General features: G+C 37.2%; 1 protein-coding gene across 8 annotated transcripts in view; it reads left to right on the plus strand.

Annotated features, from left to right (window-relative positions):
- PCMTD1 (protein-L-isoaspartate (D-aspartate) O-methyltransferase domain containing 1) overlaps positions 1–12717 on the plus strand; it is a 52597-nt gene extending 39880 nt beyond the window's left edge. For all 8 annotated transcript variants that reach the window (XM_080380300.1, XM_080380306.1, XM_080380299.1 and 5 more), the window contains one exon: positions 4137–12717. In XM_080380300.1, the coding sequence (XP_080236426.1) occupies positions 4137–4507 (371 nt within the window). In that variant the 3' untranslated portion in view covers positions 4508–12717. The remainder of the gene's footprint in view (positions 1–4136) is intronic.
- Positions 12718–12985: the final 268 nt, after the last annotated feature.

The following is a 12985-nucleotide window of genomic DNA, read 5'->3' on the forward strand; positions in this document are numbered from 1 at the left end:
TGCTGAACGATTAATGCCCTGGATTAAAATTATACAGTGTTTCCAGCTTATTTTCCAGACTTCTTTTCCTTTTAGGTTCAGCTTCTCTATTTCTAGTGAGGTACAGATAAAATAGCAAGCTGTCTGTCAGGAGTGCTAACTTCCTGATGTCTCCATGAGAAAAATATTTCTTCTCTTCCCCCCCAAAATGAAAGGAACAGGTCTAAACTCTGCAGCAGTGGTGTATGGTAGGATATTAATAGTTGAGTGTGTTTGTGTCTGTCTGCAACTGATATAATCATGCCTAGCTGTATTTTGTTAGTCATGGGGGTTGGCTTTCTAATTGCAATGCTTTGAATTAGGCGAGTAAAGATACTTAGAAAAGGTCTCTGAAAGTACAACTGTTGCCAAGATAAGGGAAGGGGAAAAAAGTGGCAGAGAAAGGTGCAGGGTTGAAAGTTTCTGTCAGAGTAGTTAGGTCTAGGAGTAGGATAATACACAGAGCTTCAGTAGCATGTGGACACCTAAATAAGCCCAGCAAAGACAATAGAAAATAACAGCTTTTCTCTCCTGTGTTGTTCTGTTAACCTTTAACCAAAGGGAAAGAATTCCCCTGTCCTCTTGTCATGTTTCTTGCCTCCATGCACACTTCTCAACTGTAAAACAGGTATAAACCCTTCAGGAGTCCAGGATGTCCTGTCAGGTTGCATTACCTGTTGCTGCTGATCTGGCTATTAATTTTGAGTCTGTATGTGAGCTTGCCAAGGTTAGTTCCTTATTATAGTTACCTTTACTGGTTTTGTTGAAAGTATAGATCTTCCCCCCCCCCCCCCCCCCCCCCGAAATAATTAATTCTGGTTGTTTCAACACTTGCTTTTTTAGACCTCAGAAATTATTTCCTGAAAATAACTTGTTAATGCAAGATTATTTTTTTTTCCATTCTTTGCTTTAGATATAGTCCATAATAGATAGACTGTATAACGACTGAGAGTGAAATACAGAGGTAGCTTGTCAAACTTGCTGGTCTTACTATGATTTACTGCAGTCTAATTCCTTACAAGATAGAAGAGGATTTTCAGGTGTTTTCTATGACCATTCCTGAATTTTCACAATGAAAATAGTGCAGACCAGTAGCATTCAGAACTGAACTGCAGTACAATAAAGGTGTTTCCTGTAAGTAGTTTAAGAATTTCAAAATTACTTTTTAGTGAGCAGAGAAAAATAACAAACAAATGTGCTATTAAGTTGGCATTACTTAGTAAGATTTAAACCCCCTTAAACTTTAGGGACTTGAAGACGCACAGTAAAATGAAATCAGTAAGATACACTTCTTTCCACTGCTCAGTGGGGCACTGTAAAAAGTAGTGATATGAAGTGCAAGAAATAAAAATTGTGGCTAATTTCTTTTACAGCAGTGATGTCTACTTATTTCAAATCCACATACCTATAAATTACCTTCAGTTCAGAGTAGTCAGTAAACATTTTCCTTCTACAAACTGTGGCCAGAAATTGCAGATGTCACTACTAAGTAAATGTGGAGTCTGTGCCATACTCTGGACAGCCCTTGAATGCCTTCTGACACGTGACGTTACATATAGACTGCAGTTACAACTGTCATATTTTCATAGGGTGTAGTAAAATACCTGCCAGCTAGTCATTCTCAGAGTAGAATCTTTTTCCTCATAGAAAACTACAGAGGTGTTGTTAAAGGATCATTTTACCAACTTAGTTAATTAGGACACAGTTTGCTGCTACTAGACAATTAGAAAGAACCAGACATTAAACATCAAAAAATTGCATCCTGTTCCTCTCATTTAAAAACAGAATAGTACCTATAATTTGAATAGTTTGACTAATGCTTTTAGGAAAAAAACTTAAGACAGATTGGCAGTAAACAATACTCAGATACTCATGTTTGGTGTAAATGATTTAAGAAGGCTTATTCAACACCAAAATGGTTACAGCTGTGTGGCATATTGTGAGCAAGGATGAACTCTGCCTTTGGGTAGACTGTATGCTATGTGATAAATGTCAAGCACAACTAGCACTGGTAAGGTTAATACTCTTCATCTCAGTTTTACATTTGAGCAGGATGTTAAAATGGTTGCATAGCATCATGCTTAACTTTGTGTGGGAAGTGAACTTGTGGTGACCCACAGTACTGTATGTACTAAAAACTGATCATGAACCCAAGTACATCACTGGTAATGATAGATTTTATTGAAGTCTTGATTTTCTTTTTTATTTAATCATAATGAATGAGAAAAGATGAAATGGCTTAGATCCAATGAAATTTTACTGTGGTTTTAAATATAAAGTTTAAGATCACTAATCAAAACAAAAAATGAGTTGTATTTCTTGGTCAGTTTGGCTTAAATTGATGAGTATCGGCAGAACTTAAGGCTACTTCTGTTATTTGAAGTTCTCTTTAGGTATCTCCTGAGTATTTCCATATTAAAACAGATTTTATATTACTCTAGGACTTCCTACTTAACTGTCCTTCCTACCTATCAAGTGGGCTTTTTTTGTGGTTTTTTTTTTGTTGTTAATATTTGTTAATAGAGCAAGTCTGAAGCTTTCTAAAACCTCATTTTCTTTATGCTGTCTTCTGTGTGTCTGTTGTGTCTGGCATTTCTGAACAGAAGTTTAGGACCGTTAGGCCTTGACTTCCTTTATGCATTATGACTTGTTGGTAGTTACTAATTCTGGCTTATGATCTGGGATATGACTGTAAGGAGCTTTGTCTTTAAACTTTTTAGACGCTGTTGTCTTCAAAATCAAATAGAATATAATCAAGCATAACTAGCACTGAAAATAATGTGATTATTTTATATTATCTTGCAGGATAAAGCTGAGAGCTTCCTACTTTCACACCTTTTTCAGGACACAGCATTTCAAAATTTTGTTCCATTCTTTTCTGAAGGAAATAATTTTTTGTTATTCTGATTTTATGAAGTCTCTCTTACACAGTTCTTTATATTGGACAAATGTCTGTTGGTCCATTAACTTTATATACCTTCTGCTTTCATTTACTATAATTGACATATGATCTGCAATCATGGCTTGCATGCAATCATAGCCTGGTATTATAAATGTGGTTTTGATGGTTAGATGGGGTTTTGTTCTTGAATTTTGAGTTGTTTTTATATTAAACAAATGGGGCTTTTGAAAAATTTCTGTTGGTGTTAGCTGATATCAGTGTTGTCATTCATCAATGCCCTTTCTGTCTCAGATCTGAGTAACTAGCATGCAGCTAAAATCAGTGTATAAACCAACAGATTTTGTTTGAAATGCGTAGTGTTTTTTAAGTTGAATGCAGTATTGGAAGTGTAATTATCAAAAACTATTTCTTCACTAACTTCTTTGTTGCTGTAGTCCCCATTAATTCTATGCTGCTCTGTATAGGAAGAAAAAATTCTAAGTGAAAAAGTTGAACAGGCTGCACTTTTGGCTGGTGTACTCCTTAAATTTTGTTTTCCTTGAAATTAGCTAGCCATTGCTCATCTGGGGCAGGCATCCACCAGCCCAGCAATACTTGGTCATCAGCTGCTTGTCTGTCATGGGAAAATATGTGGGTTTTGGCTTTTTCTTACCTGCTTTTTGTCTTCAGGACTTCAGTAATTTTGATTCCTTTTCTGCTGCAAAGATATGGGTGACTTACCTGGTTGATCAGCTGTGAAGTCAACATGGCCCTCCCTCATCAGTTGAATTTAGTAGGAAGTAGGGAAAAGTATAGTGAGTAGAATAAGGAAGCAGAAAAAAGGCACTTGCCTAAACAAATGTGACATAGAGGTAGAAATTGTTTCCTAGCAGTAGGTTCTTAAAACATTGCCAGCAGTAGGTCCCAAGACTTGTCAGGTGCTAAAAGATGACAGTATTTGTGGTATGCTTTCTTAAATTTATTCTGATAATCTGTTCATGCTTTCTGTTTGTCCTGTATATCTGTCAAAAGACCTCTTAATTTCTTGGACTGTGCCACAAGGTTTGTCAGGGTGGCTCTATCTAGCTTTGTTTCATTTGCATATTGTATCACGTACTAAAATTTCTATTGTTCTTGGACATTACTCTTACTGCCTTGCAGCTAGTTTTTTTCACTAGAGGGAAATTTCACTTAGTATAACTATTTCACTTAGTATAACTTTTTTTTTTTTTTTTAGCTCCATGTGCTGTTAGGAATCTCCAGGACCTAGCTCGAATATATATCAGACGTACCCTTAGAAACTTCATAAATGAGGAGATGAAAGCCAAGGGTATTACTCAGAAGGCTCCTCCAAAAAGAAAACGCAGAAGATGTCGTAGACGCAGGATTAACACCTATGTGTTTGTCGGTAATCAGCTCATTCCTCAGCCTCTAGATAGTGAAGAAGATGAAAGAATGGAAGATGATAACAAAGAGGAGGAGGATAAAGATCACAGTGAGGCCTTGAAGCCAGAAGAGCCGCCTCGAAATCTGTTGAGAGAGAAAATTATGAGTCTACCATTACCTGAATCTTTAAAAGCATACTTGACCTATTACAGAGAGAAATAACTTGTTTTAAGTAGAAATAATGCCTACTGATAGTTCCTTTATTCTTGAAAATGTAGCATTTATTAAGAAGTAGGTGGACAAATTATTATTAGTCTTTCATCGAGACTGAAGTACAGCGATAAATCATAACTTATCTCTATCTTGTCTTTGCTACAAAGAAGACTTGCATTCAACAGTAGAATCCCTTTTTAAAAATCTATTTTCTTTAAATTTTGAAAATGCTGTTTTAACTCTGATAGAAATATATATTCCATTATGCAGCACTAATCAATATTTTGCATGGTAAGTCTTTTTTTGATCCCTAACAGATTTGTATTGATGAAAGGATGAGTGAAATTTTATATATGCTAAATAATTGTTGAACGTGCATCTGACTTGATGAACAATTTGTCTGTATTTATTATTACTAGGGGAACACCTTAAACATGCAGACACTTATCCTCTAATGTCCGAAATCAGACTCTTTTAAAAGTTTATTTTACTATGGCTTTGTTGCAATCATTATTACTATGTTGGTATAGATGTATTCCAACAACACAAGTGCAATAAATGTATACAGACACTGAACGAGCTGGCTTTAACGAAATAAGAAAATAGAAGTTTTGAAATGTCAGATGACCCTGCTACTTCTGCATTTATTTCTTTTGCCAAAAGATCTTGAGGAAACTTAACAGCTTCTCTCAGAGCCTTAAACACCATATTGAATAAGAAGCAAAGCAATGCTTACTTCAGCTCTGCTTATATTTTACTCCGTTCTACACTTTCAGTATTTCTAATTAGAGGTACTTCCTCATTTGTGAGAAGTTTAGGACAGTACGTTTTATTTCTACAGTTCACAAAATTGAGTCAAAATGTTTGGTAAGAAAAGATTGTAATTTAGATTTCAGTCATCTATATTTACTGCTTTTAAGTAGAGGTAGAATTTCAACAAAGTTTAGTTTGTATTGCTTATTGGGATAGCTATAATAGTAGAAGTTAGAATTTGTTAAGCAAATGCACTTTAGTAAGTGAATTTTATACTTAACATGCATCTCCGAGAAGGTAGACTTGTGCTAGCCTATATTTTGTTTCTGAGCATGGCTCTTAGCACACAAATATTTATAAAATATACACATCTTTTGGAAACCTAAAGAGTAGCAGTGCAACTGTGGGGACCCACAATAGTGCTGATTTAAATCTATGATTTTTCCTCTTCTAGTTGTGAAGTTACTTGCAGTTCTCATTTTTAACTTTGTTTGCTTTTACTATCTTGATTTCTTTATTCTGTTGTAACGTAACCATGAGGGAAAACAGTGTTTATTGAGAACTCGGCATGATACGCATTAAAAGCCACAATCATTGGTAACATATGCCTATTGGACCCAGTGAAGAGAATTCCTATTGAAATATCCTGCACAATAGAAACAAAATGATCACATCTTTCTGAAACAGCCAGCGTTCCTAGTCCAGGTTGTAACCAGCCAATGTTCATGTGGTCTAACAGTCCAATATTGACTTCAAAATACATAAGCATTTCGTTGCATCTGAGAAGGAAGATAATATGTAATCCCATGAGACTGACTCTTTATTATGCATTTCATGCTGTAGTCCCTGTTTTTTAAGGTACATCATAGTAATGTTTAAGTGGAACTTCATGAAGGCCTGTTGTACCAGCATGTGGAGTTACTTTCCGCAATATATTTACAGTATAAGTAAAAACTACGTGAAATAAATATTCTGACTTTATTTTAAAAGCAGGAAAAACTACTATGAAAGTTTTCCAAAATAATTATACTAATAAAGTAATTGTGATGCTTCAGCTATAAGAATTGAACATAATCTTGTTTTAAATGGATTATTTTAGATGGAGTTTAAATAATATGAAGTTTGAGGTTTTGTCTCTCCTCTTCTTGGAATCTACATCTATAAGCTCAAGAGTATGAGATGACTGAATATTACTTAAATACTTTGAGGACTTTATACAGGATGCTTTTGGAGAATAAATTTCTGCATTCTTTAATGCCTGTATACTTGGAAAAATGAATAGCGGATGACTTGTCATGATTCTTCAGTATGTAAGTTTTTTTCGGAGTCACTGAAAGAGAATGTTTCTTCTGTGTTTTATATGTGGATTTATTTTACACTCTTGAATTTATATTTGCATAAATAAAAAGATAGAAATTAAAAATGAAATAAAACTTAATTTTTGCCGTATCAGTTGATGATGGGGACATTGTTGCAATAAAATGGGGGGTTGTTTTGGTGGTTTCTGCTTGTTTGAATTTCTCTGGTTTTGTGCAAATATTTTCAGTTGTTTGGAAATTAAGATGCCAGTTCATAGTTAGGTCAGTAACCTCTTAATAAAAACTATTCTTGAATTTCAGAAGTAGAGTAATACACCTTTTTGCTAAAACTTGAATTTTTTAACAAAGGTTGAAAGATGAGATGTTGTTCATGACACAGGAAAGCTATTTTGGGCCCAGCACTACTTCTGAAGTACTCGGGTGGAGAATTTGTTTTTTTCTAGCGAGCCTAGAACCTATAGGTGAGCTATATGCTCAAGAACAGTTTCATGTGTTTTTGGTTTTTTTGCTAAATACTGAGGGTTGTGTGTGGGTTTTTTTTACCTTCAACAGAGCAACTATCTGGGTCAAAATAAATAAGGAGAACTTTGAGGTAAGAACAGCAAGGGTGGGGAGCAACTACTAGCAAGTATTACTTCCTGCTGAAACTCTGTCTTGGTGGCAGCCTTATTTCCTTTACCAATTAAAGGAAAAGTACAAGGTGGGCTACGCTGACTATCAATGCTGTAATTGTGGTCACTGTAAGGGAAGATGTGATGAACTGGAATTTTCAGGGATTTTTCTCTTTAGTATGGAGGAGGACTTGACACCAGTGCAGTCTTTTCACAAGACCTGGTGTTTTTAATCCCATGGTGTTCAGGAAAGACTGAACAGCTACCTCCCAAAAACTGGGGAAACTGTTTTAGTTGAAACAAACCTGAGCATATATGTTCAGCTGAGCACTGTTTCTTGCTTAAGTGCTGGAAACAGTCTATTTTCTTTTTTGAAAATGCTGTCATTTCTTCTCTAAACTGCTTTTTAAAATGCATTTTACTTGTCAATTTGAAAAAAAATAGGAAATATAATGAAATGTGGTATGTTCTGATTAAAGTCGTTTTAACTCATTAAATATTAATCCATATCTACTCAAGAGTGTGTCCTTCCATCATTCATGTAATTGAGTAAAACTGAAGGCTTCTATCTTCGTGATTTACTAATCAATTACAAAAGATAAAGGAACTATGTTCTTCTTGGTGGCGTATACAGAAATCCACCTTAATGAGCTGCTAATTATTTTGACAACACTTGAATCATGTATGAGGTCCTTTCCATAAACTTGTTTAGAGAAGGTCATTGGAGTGTAACTGGAACAGTAAGGCTTTAAAGTTGTGTGCTTCTTGATATCTTTCAGTAAAAGTCAGTGAAATCTGGATGTCTGGCTTGATAAAACACCTGCCTTTGGCTTCTGTAGCTTCACAGTGCACGTGTCAACTTGTTGAATGACTGCTCAGGTAAAGCTGGCTTGTTCAGCAACAAGCTTTTGCACCATGTTTATGGTCCATATGGAACCAAGAATTAACACTGATGTATCGATGCTTTTTAACATGATGGTAACACTTTCTTTCTGGAGTCTTCTGATTGTCATCCTTTGTATTCTGTGATGCTTCAATGAGATTTGTCTGGGGAGCTACAGGAATTTGCATCTGCCTATTAAAGCTCTAATCTCTGCGGAGAACTAGGAATCTATGTAACGCCTTTCCAGGGGATTTTGCAAAAAGCTTCAGTGCTGGAGAGAAGTGAAAGCACTGCAGAAAGCACTGAATTTTCTCTCACTCTTCCTTCATGTAGTCACAAGCAGCCTTGATGACCATAGGCTGGAAGAAGAGGGCAAAAATGTGTTGGTACATGACAAATCCTATTTTTTCTTCTATGCTTTTTTTTCTTCTTATGAGTATTTCCTTGCTGTTTTGCTAGCCTCTTTGTCCAGACTGAAAAGTAATTCATTAGGGTTTACTACTGCCCAGTTTCAAACATCTTCAGTACAAGTGGATGACCTCTACAAACTGAGGAATGTTCCTTGCAGGCAAGTAGACCTGCAGGGTTTCTTGTTGATACACACCTCAGTAGTTTTTTCTCTCAGACATTCTTTTGAGTTCTTCCGCCAGTGTGTTGAGTTTGGGGCTTCTGTATACTTTGATTTTTGAAGCATAGTGGCTTCTATTCATCTCACATCTCTGAAAATCAGGCTATTTAAGGAAGCGAACTAGTTCAGGAGCCTTACTTTAGACTCTCGATCCTGAAATTGTGTTGGTGAATGGCAAGATCTTTATTAAAAATCTGACAGCCTGTGTGTCCAAGATAGAGATTGTTTCCATCTTCTGATACAAAGAATCATGACTAAAGTAGTAATTTTTACAGCAGCTTTCATCTAATTCCTAGTCAAGATCTGGAGGCTCGCTAATCTCTACTTCCTAGAAAGGGGTAGGTAGTTTTTGTCTTTGGAATATGTTAAACTCAGAATTGTTTTAGGCAGAGGGGATCTGTATATGTACATGCACAATTACAGAGGTCTTAACAGTCTAATTTAAGAATCGTGATTAGATACTTCAGAAAAGAACAGTGCAGTTAGAGTGCTTTCATATAGAGAAAAGAAAAATCACAGTAGTAATCACAGTAATACAGTTAAAATTGTAGTGCATGCACTTTAAAAGAAGAAACGGAAATTATGCTCAAGCTCAGTTTCCCCGAAGTGTTAAATCCACAGCTTGTAACTGCTGGAGAGGGTAACAGTTCTGTGCCTCTGCAGTCCTTTGTGGGAAAAATACTTTGATGTTGCTGGTTTCTCCTTATTCCCCTAGGATCAGCTTGGGAGTTATTTGTCTGTTGGATAATGTGCCTTTGCATCTTCTTTCTTTGTTGTTCTGTAGCTCCTGCTACAGAAAACCTGGATTATATGATGATCTGTTTGTTAGATACAGTAAATTGTTATCCCAAGACCAGTTTGTCTTGTCTTTTTTTTTTTTTTTTCAACTGCATTAGAGAGCTGTGCACAGCTGTGGCATCTGCAGTACCAAGTGTGGGCCCATCTCTTGCCACCCCATGCCAGTACACACCTACACTTCCTCATGTGTCCCGACTTCTCAGGGCTTCTGCTCTCATACCAGGGCTGCATTTTCTATACTACGGCACTGTGAGAATAATTACCCTGTTCTTCCAGCAATAACAGTGCTATCGATATAAAACTAGGCCTGTACCACACGAAGATAAACATGAGTAGAATGGATTAGCTGTAGACACAGTCAGGTGGAGAGAGTGCTGTCACGGCTAAACTGAGTAAAACCCATGGGAGGTGAAGGAAAGCTCAGCTATACCCTGTGCAGAGGCCTTGCAAACTCAGTGCGGTGTACGGCTTGCGGTTGGCAATGTCAGTACCATACTGCAAGGTTACACAAGGGTGGGGACAAGCTTTTGTGTCTGTTAAGTGATCAGAAAGTTTTCTTTTTTGTTTTATTTGGGTTGGGAAAGGAGCAGGGATACAGGAGTGGGAGGTGAGAAATTTGTATAGGAGGCAGTGACTGATAAGTAAACTGACCTGTTGCTACTGTTTGTATTATAAGAATTTAGCAAGAAGTTTTGATTCCTGCTTCAAAATCTGTAATTTGTGCCAGTTCCCAGGTCCGTACAATCAATAGTCTCTGTGTTGGTTTGAAAGGTGATTTTGCTTGTGTTCTAACCACTTCAAATACCTGTTTTTAATCTAACTATTTTTTTTGTCCTGGTCTATGGTCTGTTTCTCTGCTAGAAGGTACAGTACATATTTGTGCTGTAATCTGTAAGGGCAAACATAGAATGCACTGTTTTTGTAGTACTGTTTGCTCCACCTAATAAATCCTGTAAAGTTGGCAGTAATCTGTTACCGATAGTGACCTTCTTAAATCAACACCCTACAAAACTAAGTCTGTTACTTGTTTGTTTTAGCCTGGTGGGGGTGTTTAGGTTTGTTTGGTTTTTTTTTCTTTTTCAAACTCAACGCGTTGATTTTTCTACAAAAGGAAAAAATACAGTACATCCCTAAAAAACGCTTTCTAACCTTGCTAAGGAATTGTATCAAGAACATTGTGCATAAGAAATTGCACCAAGAGAGGGCAGCATTGCCTTATGGAAAACTTGAAGGCTGCGTGCTGGTAACTGGTAGGAAAGACAAAATATCTACATTGATGTTTTTGTAATTAAATATTTCTTTGAGTAACTTGCTTAGATAAAGATCCCAATGAAAGATGCAGAATCGTTCTCTGACTTGTTTTGATTTTTCCAAATAATTCCCTGAAATTTCTGTTTCAGTGGTATAGTATAATAGGTTTATTTTTTTCTGGGGCATAATTTAATGTAATGTGAGACCTTACCAGAGTTGCTGGTGTGGATAAAGTCTTCTACTCAGAAATTCAAGGTACCACACTGTAAAAGGGTCTGTAAGGACTTGACCAGCTGTGTAATTGGGCATTAGATGCCTTCAGCTGCTAGAGTTGATCTGGGTTTTGTACTAATGCTTACTTGAGACCATACGTGAGGACCGGATATTCAGGTGTGGAGGAAACATGGCTGTGCAGAAAATAGCTGTGCGTGGTGTCATCCATACCTGTGCATGACTATTACAGACCTATATAATGCAGTATCCTGCTGCTGCTGTGCCTGCTGTACAGTGCTACTGCTAGTCGCCTGAGTTGGAGAGCAGTGTTGTTGCAGAGGCATTTGCTGGAGGGGAGGCTATAGTTGTGAAGGAAATATGCATTAAACATGAAGCATGTGGCGCTAAAGCCTGGCCCTAGCGGGACAGCACCTCTTGGAGAAAGAGGTGTAACCCAAGGGGAAGCATCTCGGAGTACTGCTCTGCTGCCAAGGGCCCCAACAGTTTTGTCTATTCCAGATCCTCTGGCTATGCCACAGACAGATCCCACTCTTACCTTCAGTATTCACAGCAACAACCGAGCTAGCTGTCCAAGCCTCTGGATTATGTAGACTGGCAGCTTTGCAGTCCTGAGAGTTTAGCGTCTCTGGCAGTTGCTGATCTACTTCTGAAAATTGGGAAAAATATGAAATAGTGGCCAAAAAAGCAAGCGTCATATTTAAAGCATGAGACAAACAGATCTGTCATACTGTTTGCACAGTGTGGTCTCAGCTTTGCTAATGATGCCAGTGCTGAGATGAGCATTGGCAACAATCATACTCAGATGCAGTTTCAACTTTACTTGAAAAACAAAATGCATTTCTAAACTATTGTGGTAGTGGAGGGAGGACATGAATGCTGAATGTTAAAAGGCCAGAGCAGGGTTTTGCATGGATGCAAAGGTTGGCAGGCTTGTTAGCTCAAATAGCCCAAGGTACACAAAGTGCTATTAAGCAGCTTTCAAACCACAGTTTGTACATGCTGAGATGTGGGAAAGGGGTAACGAGCCATCTCCTTATGAAACCTCTAGTGCTTTGTTCCACAGCACCTCTTTTCTATTTTCAGATGCTCTCTAAAATAAGGATTGTGTGAATGTGTTGGAAAAAGCTGTTCCAGGATCACCATCCTAAGTACCTGCAGTCAGTGACTTCTCCCATATCCAGAAACAGGGATTTTAAAAGTGTTAATGATTACTAAATCTGTTTAATAATGACATGCATCTCCATGACCTTACCTCACTTCAAGAAATTGGGTTTAAAAGTTAATCAGAATTTTTTTTCTTTTTTTATCCCTTGAGCACAAAAACAGATCTCATTAATTTTGTGGAGAAGCGGAGGTGACTGACGTTTTGGGGAGTGATACTGATGTGATACTAACTTGAGACTGATAATAAATTTTGATGTAACTATTTTCCTGTAAACATCTCCTTTTATTCCTATTAAAATAATCACACTAATATCCTTTTCTCTGCAGTGGTGGTAGCAGGTGGTAGTTCCGTCACAGTAACCTTGCTTTTTTTTATTCACTGCTGATCTTTTGCCTTGTGTGTAATCCATGGACTCCAGTGGTCGCAAGCCACTGTCTGTATAAGATGATGGGAGGAGAATCTCATCTCTAGGAACTGATCACATGAAATGCTGAATGCCAGTGGATAGTGGAGTTACAAAATACTTTTCAGGCAAATACAAATTAAAAAAAAAAAAAAAAAAAAAAACAACAAAAAAACCTTGCAAATCATAAAGGCAAAGGTCTGCAAAAGAGTTCAAGTGTCCAGCTGCCACTTGAGGCACCTGAAATAAAAGTTTGTATGACCACAGCTTCTGAACTCAACTGCTACCTCTAGTTCCCACCTGCCTGCCATGGAATTTAATAAACGTAGTTGTCACCTAAGTCTCAACAAGGGTCGCAGAGCAGGTATTCCCCAGTTTAGTGTGTCCTGAAAGATCAAAATTAAATGCAGCTCCTGCTGGATTAGGCCTTGGAGAAGGTGAG

Source organism: Falco punctatus, assembly GCF_963210335.1.
Source record: "Falco punctatus genome assembly, chromosome: 3".
In the NCBI taxonomy this organism is placed as follows: domain Eukaryota; kingdom Metazoa; phylum Chordata; class Aves; order Falconiformes; family Falconidae; genus Falco; species Falco punctatus.